This window comes from Schistocerca nitens, chromosome 2 (genome assembly GCF_023898315.1).
Source record: "Schistocerca nitens isolate TAMUIC-IGC-003100 chromosome 2, iqSchNite1.1, whole genome shotgun sequence".
Classification (NCBI taxonomy): domain Eukaryota; kingdom Metazoa; phylum Arthropoda; class Insecta; order Orthoptera; family Acrididae; genus Schistocerca; species Schistocerca nitens.
Window position 1 is genome coordinate 762,685,456 of NC_064615.1, and position 14,787 is coordinate 762,700,242.

The following is a 14,787-nucleotide window of genomic DNA, read 5'->3' on the forward strand; positions in this document are numbered from 1 at the left end:
CACACACACACACACTGCAATTCATCAATATTTTTAAACTAAAAAATTGTTACGTAAGACACTCTGAGCTTTTTTATTTAATGATTTATATGGGCAGCTAACTGTAAGGCACATGAATGTACACATCACATTTTTAAAGATAATAATGTACCTTCTATAGGTTTTTGAAGCACCATTAATATAATGTTTTAAAAACTGTTCACATGCATGTAGCATTGTACATGAAATCAAATGAAGTATAACAGTTACATTCATTAAGTTGATGTGATGAAATAAGTATTTTTTTCTCCTTTAATCTGGTAGAATCTCATCTATTGTCATTGTTCTGAGTATGCTGTTTGCAAATTCTGTCAGCACAGCAGCCAAAGTGTCATCAACCAAGGGTTTAATAATCTGAAACACTTGTCTCTTGTTCTCGTTGATAAAGTTGCTGGCAGTATTTGCTGAAAATAAGATTGAAATGCAGTAGTAGATAATGTAATTACTTATTCATAAAAACTGAGGTAGAACATGTAGCTCAGTTCATTTACACTTCATGTTCTGTAGATTCACGCATGAAGAAAGAGCCATAATGAATATTAACAAATATTTCAACACATTTATACAAAAAAGCAGCTATTGTAGACTTCACTTAGATTCTTATCTAATCACATGTACTCTGTTGTTACTTAAAATGGGTGAAAATTTACAACTTACTATAATTTCATGAGTTACAATGCTGTGGTCTCAAGCATTAACTTGAAAATTTTCAAAGGAATCATTGGTAACACAGCACAATATACTAGAAATTGAATAGGTTTTGCAGTTTCAGCTGTGAAAGTTTACATTTTACAATAAACATCTTATTCAGCACTCAGCAGTCATTAATGAATGGTATGTCAGAGCCTACAGAAGAAAGGTGCAAGAGAATTCATCTAGTGGCACTTAGTTCATACATTCCTGTGTCAGCCAACTCCACACAAGTCCATTGGCAGGGAATGAAAGCTGCCCTTGCAGAGTTGAAGCTGTTTGTTGTGCTGTCATCACCTTCAGTAATGTTCATGCTGGGTTTAAGTCAGTAGATTGGCTAGGCCTCTACTGCTTGCATGGATGTATGTATTTATATAACAGAGGGAAACATTCCACGTGGGAAAAATATATCTAAAAACAAAGATGATGTGACTTACCGAATGAAAGCGCTGGCAGGTCGATAGACACACAAACAAACACAAACACACACACAAAATTCAAGCTTTCGCAACAAACTGTTGCCTCATCAGGAAAGAGGGGAAGGAGAGGGAAAGACGAAAGGATGTGGGTTTTAAGGGAGAGGGTAAGGAATCATTCCAATCCCGGGAGCAGGAAGACTTACCTTAGGGGGATAAAAGGACAGGTATACACTCGCGCGCACACACACACATATCCATCACCACATATACAGACACAAGCACACATATTTAAAGACAAAGAGTTTGGGCAGAGATGTCAGTCGAGGCGGAAGTGAAGAAGCAAAGATGATGTTGAATGACAGGTGAGGTATGAGTGGCGGCAACTTGAAATTAGTGGAGATTGAGGCCTGGTGGGTAACGGGAAGAGAGGATATATTGAAGAGCAAATTCCCATCTCCGGAGTTCGGATAGGTTGGTGTTGGTGGGAAGTATCCAGATAACCCGGACGGTGTAACACTGTGCCAAGATGTGCTGGCCGTGCACCAAGCCATGTTTAGCCACAGGGTGATCCTCATTACCAACAAACACTGTCTGCCTGTGTCCATTCATGTGAATGGACAGTTTGTTGCTGGTCATTCCCACATAGAATGCATCACAGTGTAGGCAGGTCAGTTGGTAAATCACGTGGGTGCTTTCACATATGGCTCTGCCTTTGATCGTGTACACCTTCCGGGTTACAGGACTGGAGTAGGTGGTGGTGGGAGGGTGCATGGGACAGGTTTTACACCGGGGGCGGTTACAAGGATAGGAGCCAGAGGGTAGGGAAGGTGGTTTGGGGATTTCATAGGGATGAACTAACAGGTTACGAAGGTTAGGTGGACGGCGGAAAGACACTCTTGGTGGAGTGGGGAGGATTTCATGAAGGATGGATCTCATTTCAGGGTAGGATTTGAGGAAGTAGTATCCCTGCTGGAGAGCCACATTCAGAGTCTGGTCCAGTCCAGGAAAGTATCCTGTCACAAGTGGGGCACTTTTGTGGTTCTTCTGTGGGGGATTCTGGGTTTGAGGGGATGAGGAAGTGGCTCTGGTTATTTGCTTCTGTACCAGGTCGGGAGGGTAGTTGCGAGATGCGAAAGCTGTTTTCAGGTTGTTGGTGTAATGGTTCAGGGATTCCGGACTGGAGCAGATTCGTTTGCCACGAAGACCTAGGCTGTAGGGAAGGGACCGTTTGATGTGGAATGGGTGGCAGCTGTCATAATGCAGGTACTGTTGCTTGTTGGTGGGTTTGATGTGGACGGACGTGTGAAGCTGGCCATTGGACAGGTGGAGGTCAACGTCAAGGAAAGTGGCATGGGATTTGGAGTAGGACCAGGTGAATCTGATGGAACCAAAGGAGTTGAGGTTGGAGAGGAAATTCTGAAGTTCTTCTTCACTGTGAGTCCAGATCATGAAGATGTCATCAATAAATCTGTACCAAACTTTGGGTTGCCAGGCCTGGGTAACCAAGAAGGCTTCCTCTAAGCGACCCATGAATAGGTTGGCGTACGAGGGGGCCATCCTGGTACCCATGGCTGTTCCCTTTAATTGTTGGTATGTCTGGCCTTCAAAAGTGAAGAAATTGTGGGTCAGGATGAAGCTGGCTAAGGTGATGAGGAAAGAGGTTTTAGGTAGGGTGGCAGGGGATCGGCGTGAAAGGAAGTGCTCCATCGCAGCGAGGCCCTGGACGTGCGGAATATTTGTGTATAAGGAAGTGGCATCAATGGTTACAAGGATGGTTTCCGGGGGTAACAGATTGGGTAAGGATTCCAGGCGTTCGAGAAAGTGGTTGGTGTCTTTGATGAAGGATGGGAGACTGCATGTAATGGGTTGAAGGTGTTGATCTACGTAGGCAGAGATCCGTTCTGTGGGGGCTTGGTAACCAGCTACAATGGGGCGGCCGGGATGATTGGGTTTGTGGATTTTAGGTAGAAGGTAGGGGTGCGGGGTGTCGGTGGGGTCAGGAGGTTGATGGAGTCAGGTGAAAGGTTTTGCAGGGGGCCTAAGGTTCTGAGGATTCCTTGAAGCTCCGCCTGGACATGGGGAATGGGGTTACCTTGGCAAACTTTGTATGTGGTGTTGTCTGAAAGCTGACGCAGTCCCTCAGCCACATACTCCCGACAATCAAGTACCACGGTCGTGGAACCCTTGTCCGCCGAAAGAATGACAATGGATCGGTCAGCCTTCAGATCACGGATAGCCTGGGCTTCAGCAGTGGTGATGTTGGGAGTAGGATTAAGGTTTTTTAAGAAGGATTGAGAGGCAAGGCTGGAAGTCAGAAATTCCTGGAAGGTTTGGAGAGGGTGATTTTGAGGAAGAGGAGGTGGGTCCCGCTGCGACGGAGGACGGAACTGTTCCAGGCAGGGACCAATTTGGATGGTGTCTTTGGGAGTTGGATCATTAGGAGTAGGATTAGGATCATTTTTCTTCGTGGCAAAGTGATACTTCCAGCAGAGAGTACGAGTGTAGGACAGTAAATCTTTGATGAGGGCTGTTTGGTTGAATCTGGGAGTGGGGCTGAAGGTGAGGCCTTTGGATAGGACAGAGGTTTCGGATTGGGAGAGAGGTTTGGAGGAAAGGTTAACTACTGAATTAGGGTGTTGTGGTTCCAGGTTGTGTTGATTGGAATTTTGAGGTTTTGGAGGGAGTGGAGCTGGAAGTGGGAGATTGAGTAGATGGGAGAGACTGGGTTGGTGTGCAATGAGAGGAGGTTGAGGTTTGCTGGAAAGGTTGTGAAGGGTGAGTGAGTTGCCTTTCCGGAGGTGGAAAACCAGGAGATTGGATAGTTTTTTGAGGTGGAGGGTGGCATGCTGTTCTAATTTACGGTTGGCCTGTAGGAGGATGCTCTGAACAGCCAGTGTGGATGTGAGAGAGGAAAGATTAAGGACTTTTATTAAGGATAGGAGTTGACGGGTGTGTTCATTATCTGAGTTGATGTGTAGGTGAAGGATTAGGTGGGTGAGGGCAATGGATTGTTCAGTTTGGAACTGGTATAGGGACTGATGGAAAGAAGGGTTGCAGCCAGAGATGGGAACTTTAAGTGTGAGGCCTTTGGGGGTAATGCCAAATGTCAGACAAGCCTGAGAAAACAGAATATGGGAGCGTAATCTGGCTAGGGTGAAGGCATGTTTGCGGAGAGAATGTAAATAAAACTTAATGGGGTTGTTGTGGGGGTGTTGTGAGGGTGACATGGTATTAGAGTAACATGAGGCTGAAATGAAAATAAAAATACATGGGGAGAGATAAAGGTGGACTGGAAAGCAACTGGAGATCTGGTGTGAAAAAAGGTGAGAAGTTGTTGGTTACAGCTGGGCTATGTTGGACTTGGGTTGGCAGACAACGATGTGCACAAAGGTTAGGTGGTTGTGTTGCCGCCAAAACACGTTAAAGGACGGAGAAATTCGGGAAAATTTCGAAAAAACTGCGTGTAATATATTAAAAAGGAGTGGTTTTGTGGTGGCAGATTATGAAAATGAGGCTAACAATTGTCTGACGAAGAAATAATGACGTTAAAACCTGTGGGAAGCGGATAAAAATTACCAGTGATGTGGGAAAAACGGAAATGGAAATAAAGCGAAAGTTATTAGAACTAGCCGAAATGGTTGTTTGAAAGGTGAAAGGAACTGTTTGTGAACTAGAAATGGTGGATTTTATAGCGGCGGTAGTGTTGAAAGCGGTAAAATTTTTTTTTTCTTCCCTACCTCTGGCTCCTATCCTTGTGTATCCCGGTGTAAAACCTGTCCCATGCACCCTCCCACCACCACCTACTCCAGTCCTGTAACCCGGAAGGTGTACACGATCAAAGGCAGAGCCACATGTGAAAGCACCCACGTGATTTACCAACTGACCTGCCTACACTGTGATGCATTCTATGTGGGAATGACCAGCAACAAACTGTCCATTCGCATGAATGGACACAGGCAGACAGTGTTTGTTGGTAATGAGGATCACCCTGTGGCTAAACATGGCTTGGTGCACGGCCAGCACATCTTGGCACAGTGTTACACCGTCCGGGTTATCTGGATACTTCCCACCAACACCAACCTATCCGAACTCCGGAGATGGGAACTTGCTCTTCAATATATCCTCTCTTCTCGTTACCCACCAGGCCTCAATCTCCGCTAATTTCAAGTTGCCGCCACTCATACCTCACTTGTCATTCAACATCATCTTTGCCTCTTCACTTCCGCCTCGACTGACATCTCTGCCCAAACTCTTTGTCTTTAAATATGTGTGCTTGTGTCTGTATATGTGTGGATGGATGTGTGTGTGTGTGTGCGCGAGTGTATACCTGTCCTTTTTTCCCCCTAAGGTAAGTCTTTCCACTCCCGGGATTGGAATGATTCCTTACCCTCTCCCTTAAAACCCACATCCTTTCGTCTTTCCCTCTCCTTCCCCTCTTTCCTGATGAGGCAACAGTTTGTTGCGAAAGCTTGAATTTTGTGTGTGTGTTTGTGTTTGTTTGTGTGTCTATCGACCTGCCAGCGCTTTTGCTCGGTAAGTCACATCATCTTTGTTTTTAGATGTATGTATTTATGTACAGGGTGTTTCAAAAATGACCGGTATATTTGAAACGGCAATAAAAACTAAACGAGCAGCGATAGAAATACACCGTTTGTTGCAATGTGCTTGGAACAACAGTACATTTTCAGGCGGACAAACTTTCGAAATTACAGTAGCTACAATTTTCAACAATAGATGGCGCTGCAGGTGATGTGAAAGATATAGACGACAACGCAGTCTGTAGGTGCACCATTCTGTACGTCGTCTTTCTGCTGTATGCGTGTGCTGTTCACAACGTGCAAGTGTGCTGTGGACAACATGGTTTATCCCTTAGAACAGAGGATTTTTCTGGTGTTGGAATTCCACTGCCTAGAACACAGTGATGTTGCAACAAGACGAAGTTTTCAACGGAGGTTTAATGTAACCAAAGGACCGAAAAGCGATACAATAAAGGATCTGTTTGAAAAATTTCAACGGACTGGGAACGTGACGGATGAACGTGCTGGAAAGGTAGGGCGACCGCGTACGGCAACCACAGAGGGCAACGCGCAGCTAGTGTAGCAGGTGATCCAACAGCGGCCTCGGGTGTCCGTTCGCCGTGTTGCAGCTGCGGTCCAAATGATGCCAACGTCCACGTATCGTCTCATGCGCCAGAGTTTACACCTCTATCCATACAAAATTCAAACGCGGCAACCCCTCACCGCCGCTACCATTGCTGCACGAGAGACATTCGCTAACGATATAGTGCACAGGATTGATGACGGCGATATGCATGTGGGCAGCATTTGGTTTACTGACGAAGCTTATTTTTACCTGGATGGCTTCGTCAATAAACAGAACTGGCGCATATGGGGAACCGAAACGCCCCATTTTGCAGTCCCATCGTCCCTGCATCCTCAAAAAGTACTGGTCTGGGCCGCCATTTCTTCCAAAGGAATCATTGGCCCATTTTTCAGATCCGAAACGATTACTGCATCACGCTATCTGGACATTCTTCGTGAATTTGTGGCGGTACAAACTGCCTTAGACGACACTGCGAACACCTCGTGGTTTATGCAAGATGGTGCCCGGCCACATCGCACGGCCGACGTCTTTAATTTCCTGAATGAATATTTCGATGATCGTGTGATTGCTTTGGGCTATCCGAAACATACAGGAGGCAGCGTGGATTGGCCTCCCTATTCGCCAGACATGAACTCCTGTGACTTCTTTCTGTGGGGACACTTGAAAGACCAGGTGTACCGCCAGAATCCAGAAACGATTGAACAGCTGAAGCAGTACATCTCATCTGCATGTGAAGCCATTCCGCCAGACACGTTGTCAAAGGTTTCAGGTAATTTCATTCAGAGACTACGCCATATTATTGCTACGCATGGTGGATATGTGGAAAATATCGTACTATAGAGTTTCCCAGACCGCAGTGCCATCTGTTGTTGACAATTGTAACTACTGTAATTTCGAAAGTTTGTCTGCCTGAAAATGTACTGTTGTCCCAAGCATATTGCAACAAACGGTGTATTTCTATCGCTGCTTGTTTAGTTTGTATTGCCGTTTCAAATATATCGGTGATTTTTGAAACACCCTGTATATATGTCTTGTGGTAAAATAAAGTCATGTGCAATTGACTGTGATATGGCTATTGGCATTGATGACTTACTCATTATTCTCGACCCCACACCCCACCACTGCTTGTTCTGATATAAATTCCTTATAAAATTATGTCCAGTGTGGGATCCTCAATGGTCCTTTACCCATCACTGTTCCTTAGGGGCAGGTAACCTATTATCTTCCATGTGGTCTAGCAGTGACTGGTATCCTTTGTGAAAGATCGTGTGTGGTATCTGTATGTAGAATGTACACAGGGCTGAAGCAAACTATGTTCTTCCACCTGAGCACTTTTCTTCAGCAATGCAGTGGAATGAGACCCAGCACTAAAGGTAGAACAGCTGCTGATACTGGCTTTACTGGGCATGTTCGCAAATAGCAATAATGGAAAATGTTATAATTTGAGTAGTCGGTAATCAGTCATGACAGACGCACACAATGTGCAGATTTACAAACTGTTATAGAGCAATTAGTTCAGAAATTCAGCACTTAAATTCAGATGCAGAAGATAGGAGAGATGTGTGTTGAGTAAACAGCAGCCATCAGTATATAATCAATGAAAGTGCAATGGATTCAAGGTTAGTTAAGAATTTTTCTTTGATCCCTATGATTCCAGTTTTTTCATAGAAGATCACGTATGAATGTTCATGAGTTTGTAGTAAACTGGGGAATACAGCAAGTTTAGGATCATGGAGAAACTTTGACAAAATAACTCTGGCAAAATTGTGAATCCAAGATGATACACTCTGTTTTATTATGTACGATACCACATGCAGTTACTCAAGTACTTACAATGAATTTAAACAGTTACTTGTGCAACAGTACAAGAGGAAAATCACAGCAAGGTTTTACAGGGAATAACTCAACAGCACATGTATTTTGGGTGAAAAATCCATTTAGCATTTTGTGAGTAACATTAGGAAGATTAATGCTAACACCTATGAGTTCAGTAAGAACAATTCACACAGTGAGGCAAAATTGTTCGAAGCTGGACAAAGGGCAAAAGATACATTTTGTATTGGGCTGTAGGCTGTAGTCAGTTGAGCAGTAAGATTGGCACCTTGCGAGACATTTGAAGAAGAAATAGAAATGAGAGTACAATTTGTTGATGAGCTTATGGAGACCTCAAATTGATTGCAAAATGGATCATTGCTCCACTGGAGGCAGTTCCAAATGTCAACTCATTAATTCAGTTGACCATGTGCAAAACCTCCACCTCCTTGTCAACACAGGGCCTCAAATTTCTTTGATGTGGTGCCATATAGTCAAGGAAGAAAGTTGGCAGCAGCCAAGCTGCACAGTTACAGGCTTAATTGGCAATCGGGTGCATCATTGTGGAGAAGTTGTTATTGACTTTGGGACAGACCAAGATAAATATGTGACAAATGCAAGTGTAAGGAGCAGAGGAAATGCCATATAGATATATTGTGGCTAGTTTTCTGGTTGCTACCCACACTCAGGTCAGTGTAACAGAAAGAGAAACCCAATTTCATAATAATTATTATGGCTGCAATGGAAACTCTGAAAGTAACATTCAAAGCAATGTTATTGTCTATCAGGTAATGTGCAAACCAAATAGCAATGCAATTACACCATTCCAAGTCAATGTACTTTTGACTAAATGTGAGTGCATTCTTCTAGGAACAGGAAAAACTCTGCCAGTATCATTAAAGAAGAGCCAAGTGCAGCATTTCTTGTTCCAGTAAGCATTGCTAATAACGGTAATGCAGAAGCAGAACTAGTGTGAAAACTATTGCTGCAGCAGTCATACATACGCTGCCTGATAAAAAATGTGAAGCATGCAGAAGACATGGTCGGATGTCAATGTAATATCGTGCACTTACACAACAATGGCATACATATAAATGATCAGAGTTGCAATTCTCTGTGAGAGCTACCAAAGTGCATTAGTGCTTTTCATGTTTAGTGTTGCTACCAGTCCTGATGGTGTATATAAAGGAAGGGAACAGTGTCAGATTATGAGAGATCAATGTGAAGGCCATGCAAATTCTGCATACTCCTGTGAGGCAGCGGTATCAGCATCTGACACAATTTGAAAGGATCCACATTGTGGGTCTCTATATGGCCAGCTGGTCAAATAGTGCAATATCCAGTTTTTTGGGGCCTGTATATGTGACAGTGGCCTGATAATAGATTGCATGGCAATGTTAGGGCAGACAGACTCATTATCAAGGTTCCGGTTGACCACTTCAGACTGCTGCAGTGAAGGATTGCTGTACTATGCACCATGCATATTGTAACCTGACAGCAGCCAGGCTAGGGAATTGCTGACCCATTTGAAGGCTGTCATTAATGCCACAAATCTTATGGCACTGTTTGGAGTGGGACTGAGACCAAGAAGCACTGCACTACCCTCAGTGACCATCATTGGTGAGTATGGCAGTGACCTGAAGAGCAGTACCATTTCTCCAATGTTTTAGAGAGGCCCAGCCATGGTATTCTTAGTGTCATGGTTTGGGGAGCCATTGGTTATGATTTTAGATCACAGCTGGTACTCTGACAGCACAATGGTACATCACAAACATCTTGCATCCCCATGTATTACCTCACGTGCCATATTTCAGCAGGACAATACTTGTTCATCCAGGGCACACATCTGTATCACTGTCCTTGGGACATGTTGCTGTACCTCAAGGCCAGCAAGATTCCCAGATCTGTCGCCGGTAGAACGTATGTGGGACCAGCTCAGATATAAACTCTGTCTCAGTGCCATTATCCAGAATATCAAGGACCATTTACAATGATTGGGAGCCAGGTTGCTTCAAAATAGTATGTAATGTCTTTATGATACCCTTCCAACTGAATCAGTCCATGCATCAAGGCCAGATGTGCTGCAACACTATACTCACAAGCAGGCTCACACTGTCTAGTTCTCTGTAAATTTGACTTGATGTAATTACTGAAATAACATCACATGTCCTCTCAAACCATGAAGTTTCATTTTGTTTCTTCCTTCAGAACACGTCACTTTCTTATAAGGCAGTATAGACTCGCAAGACTTGACTGAATTATCTACCAAGGAACAGGACATGCAGATGGCAAATTATTGTCCTGATCACAGTGTGGGGAGATGAACAGACCAAGCACTCATATCAATATAACAGCAGCTGCTTACTATATTAAACCAAGTTTCACTGGAGGACCAGAAAATAATTTCCCCAGTGCTACTTAGCTTCTCTAATATTTTCCGGAAATGGGATATTCTTCCAACAACATCCATAGTAAGCACAGAATACATATAGGAGGAGTGAGCAGTAACCATGGCTCAATGACAATACAGAATTTGATATAGTCAACAAGCCTTAAGCAAAGAGATGACTAATGAACAGTTGGAAGTTGGGTTCAGTGAGCCTAGAGAACCATCAAATGAAACCTGAGTATCACGCATAGTAATTCCCAGGAAAAATCATGTACAGGAGAACAAAAGTATAGGTTTTGTGTTTATTATAGGTAGCTGAATACTGTAATGTTACTGAATATTCATTTTTATTATTATTTATTATTTTGAGCTTTTCCTCATTACAGAGGCTTATCTCCAACATAATAATTTACTTGGAAATTACAATACAAACAATAAACGTTCTTAGACTATATTTCCAAAATATTCCTCCAGGTGTTTCGATCTTGTGTGTCCTCTTCCACTGTGCCCATTCTCTTCATTGTGTGCTGTAAATTTTCGAGCCAGGTGGTCATAGGTCGTCGTCTTTTTCTTCTCCCCTCCGGTTCCCACTCCAGTATCAATTTTGGTATTCTGGTTTTCTCCATTCATCGTACATGCCCATACCACTGTGATTTTTTCCTATTCATTACGTCATATATTCTTTCTTTTATTTCCATTCTCCTTATTATTTCGGTGTTCCTTATCTTTTCTTTCCTGGAGATTCTTGCCGATCTTCTCCAGAAGTCCATCTCTAGAGCTTGTAATTTTTTAATGTGCTTCATGTTAATTGTCCAGGTCTCCATTCCAAACAGAACCACACTCTCTAATATGGATTTGTATATTAATTTTTTAGTTCTGCTCATTACATTCCTGCTCCATAAGACTGAGTTAAGCATCCCAATGACCCTCCAGCCGCTGCTAATTCTTTTATTGATTTCTGACTCTGATTTTCCCTCGATTTCTAAAATGGATCCCAAATAACAGAAAGTGTTTATCTTTTTGATTTTCTTTCCTTCAATGTATAGCTCATCTGAATCATTAGTCAAGTATTCTGTTTTTTGGTAATTAATCTTCAAACCCCAAGTTTTGTATGCTACTGCTAGTTGATTGCACATATAGTTAGCATCCTCCCCATCTTGTGCTACGACTACTTGATCATCAGCAAACAATAAATGATGTAGATAAACTCCATCTCTTATATCTAATCCCATACTGTTACATTTATGAGACCATGTTCTTAGGCTAATATCTATATAGATTTTAAATAATGATGGTGACATGGGACAGACCTGTAAAAGGCCTTTGCTTGTTCTAAATGTCACTGAAAGTTTATTACCAACTTTCACTTGGCAAATGTTATCTTTATACATTTGTTGTATTATTTTAATCAAGGAAGGGTTTATGTTTGCCATATGTAGTGCTCTCCAAAGTAATTTTCTTGGAACAGTATCATACGCTTTTTCTAGATCTATGAAAATTAATCCTATATTTTTTGATTTTTCGCTATGTTTCCCCAAAATCTGTCGTAATGTGAAAATGTGATCTACACATGATCTCCCAGCCGTGAATCCATTTTTCTTCTTGGGTTCTAAAATTTTTTTCCAGTTTGTTTTTAATTACTTTCACAAAAATTCTCATTAATGTGTTTGTAACACAAATTCCTCGATAGTTTGAACAAATTTTGCGATCCGCTTTCTTAAATATTGTATTAATGTAGCCTAGCTTCATCTCGTTGGGTATTGAATCTCCATGTATCATTTTGTTGAAGAGCTGTGTGTTGAATATTCATCCATTGCCAAATCTGGTACACTCCTTGCCTTATCTTTGCTTGTCCAAAACATTCTGTTTTCTGATTTAACTATTGGCTGCAATAAGCTGACTTTACATCCAAAACACAGAGCTAAAACATCATTTATTACACCTACAGGTTGTAAGCTTCTTTCTTTTGGTCTTCAGAATGCACCAGCAACATTTCATGGACTGAAGGATACCCACACAATGTCTGGCTGATGATGTTATTATTCTCAGCCAAGATGAGGAAATGTATGCTGAAAGGTTATAGGCAGTATTTGACAGACTGTGCAGTGCAAACGTTACCCTGTCCCTTGTTGAAATAATATTAGGACAGAGGATAACCAGAGAGAAAGTCCCACCAGATTCAAAACTGGTAGAGGCCATGAAGAAATATCCAGAACTAACGAATGAATACGAACTACATGCATTCCGAGGCCTTGCACACTGTTACTTCGAGATCCAAGTGCTCACCACATTGGAAACATGGAACACAGCTCTGACAATGGCTCCCACATTAGCTTATCCAGGTTCCATGAATCCCTTCACCCTGGCTATTGACCCCAGTAATTTTGCAGTTGGGGTAGTCTTACCACAGGATGTCAACAGCGAGAAGCATCCAATTTCATTTGTTTCTCACTTATAAACAGAGCCAAATGCAATTACTTACAGCAGAAAAGGAACTACATGCATTTGTTTATCACATAAACTAGAAATGATGTTTCTTAGTCAGCTGAGAATACACTGTAGTTACAGATCTTGCAGGACTGAAGCGGTAGCTAAACCTAAATGACACCAGTAGCAGATTAGCTAGATGGGCTTTGCATTTAAATGAGTACCTGTTCTAAGTTGTTCATTGACCCAGAAAGCTACACAACAATGTTTATGGACTAAGAAGGTAAATCAAGGTAGTTGTTATTGTGGCCTTATGTCTGGAAACTGACTGTAACTCCCTCCCCATGCTAGTCTATTCTGCACAAGCACCTTCACCTCTGCATAAATACCACAACTTAACATACTGTAGTCACACCTTAGTCTCTCACTACAAATCTTGTGCCCCATACTTACTTCCATTACCAAATTGACAGGATGCATCCTAAGAATCAGTCCCTTCTTTTAGTCAAATTGTGCTGTAAATTTCCTTTCTTCCCAATTCAATTCAGTATCACCTCATTTGTTATCTGATCTACCCATTTAATCTACACTGCCACATATCAAGAGCTTCTGTTCCCTTCTTGTCAGAACTGCTTATCATCCATGTTTCATTTTCATACAAGGCTACAATGTGGACAAATACTTTCAGAAAAGATTTCCTAACACTTAAATTTATATTAGATGGTAAAAAATTCCTCTTTTTCAGAAATACTTTTCTTGTAATCCCAATCTGCATTTTATACCCTCTCTACTTTGGCCATCATCAGTTACTTTGCTGCCCAAATATACTGCCTGACAAAAGATGTGAAGCTTCCACAAGGGAATGAGGAAACGTAATGAAATATCATGGCTGAATGGGTATGTGACATTATTTCAGTGATTACTAAATTCAAATTTACAGAGTCCTAGGCAGTATAATCCCACTTACCAGTATGAATTTGCATCCCATATGGCCTGGAAGCATGTTCTGATTCAGGAGGAAAAAGTGTCATAAATTCATCATGCCCTCTCCTGTGATAAGCTGGCCCACAGGTGTTGTAACTGGTCCTTGCTATCCTGGCTACTGGGATGGAATTGACATCTGAACTGGTCCCACACAAGTGTTATCGGGAACAGATCTGGGTATCTTGTTGGCTATGGGAGTACCTCATCATCATGCAGAAAGTTCATAGAGACACATGCCATAAGTGGAAGAGCATTGCACTGTTGAAATATGGCACCACAATAATGTCATATTAGTGGTAACATATGAGTACCCAGGATGTCCATGACATGCCATCAGAGTTCACTCAATCTCTACCAGCTCTGATGTGAAGTTATACATCATGGATCCCCATACCTTGACACAAAGAGTAACATGGTTGCGCTCTCCAAAACATTGGAAGAATGGAACTAACCTCTGATCACCTCATGTCACACTGTACTCATCAATAATAGTTATCCAGGATAGTGCAGAACTGCATGTCATCACTGAACACCATGTGATACCATTCATCCACATTCCATGTTTCCCACTCACAGTACCATTCCAGATGCACATGTTTGTGCTGTGATGTTAAAGGTGGGGGATGGTATTCCTTAGTCCACACACTGTTAGTCTTCACCAGTGGTTTGGGATGACACAGAATGTTGCAGAACCTTGAGTACAAGTATGCATGTGCTCAGGTTCCCATGCAGCCCAACATCAGGCCACTGTCACACTCAAATGCCCCACAGATCTGGATACAGCATTATTCAACCAGCCAGCCAAATGAAGACCCACAATAAGGCCCTTTCAAACTGTGTCAAGTGCTGATACTGCTGTGTCACAGGAATACAAGGCATCTCCATGTTCCTCACATTTGTCACTCATTATCTGATGCTGTTCAC

General features: G+C 42.3%; 1 protein-coding gene across 1 annotated transcript in view; it reads right to left on the reverse strand.

Moving 5' to 3' along the window:
- Nucleotides 1-248: 248 nt before the first annotated feature.
- LOC126234608 (circadian clock-controlled protein daywake-like) overlaps nt 249-14,787 on the reverse strand; it is a 71,647-nt gene continuing 57,108 nt past the window's right edge. The window contains exon 6 of the mRNA XM_049943332.1: nt 249-443. Coding sequence (XP_049799289.1) covers nt 292-443 — 152 coding nt within the window. The 3' untranslated portion in view covers nt 249-291. The remainder of the gene's footprint in view (nt 444-14,787) is intronic.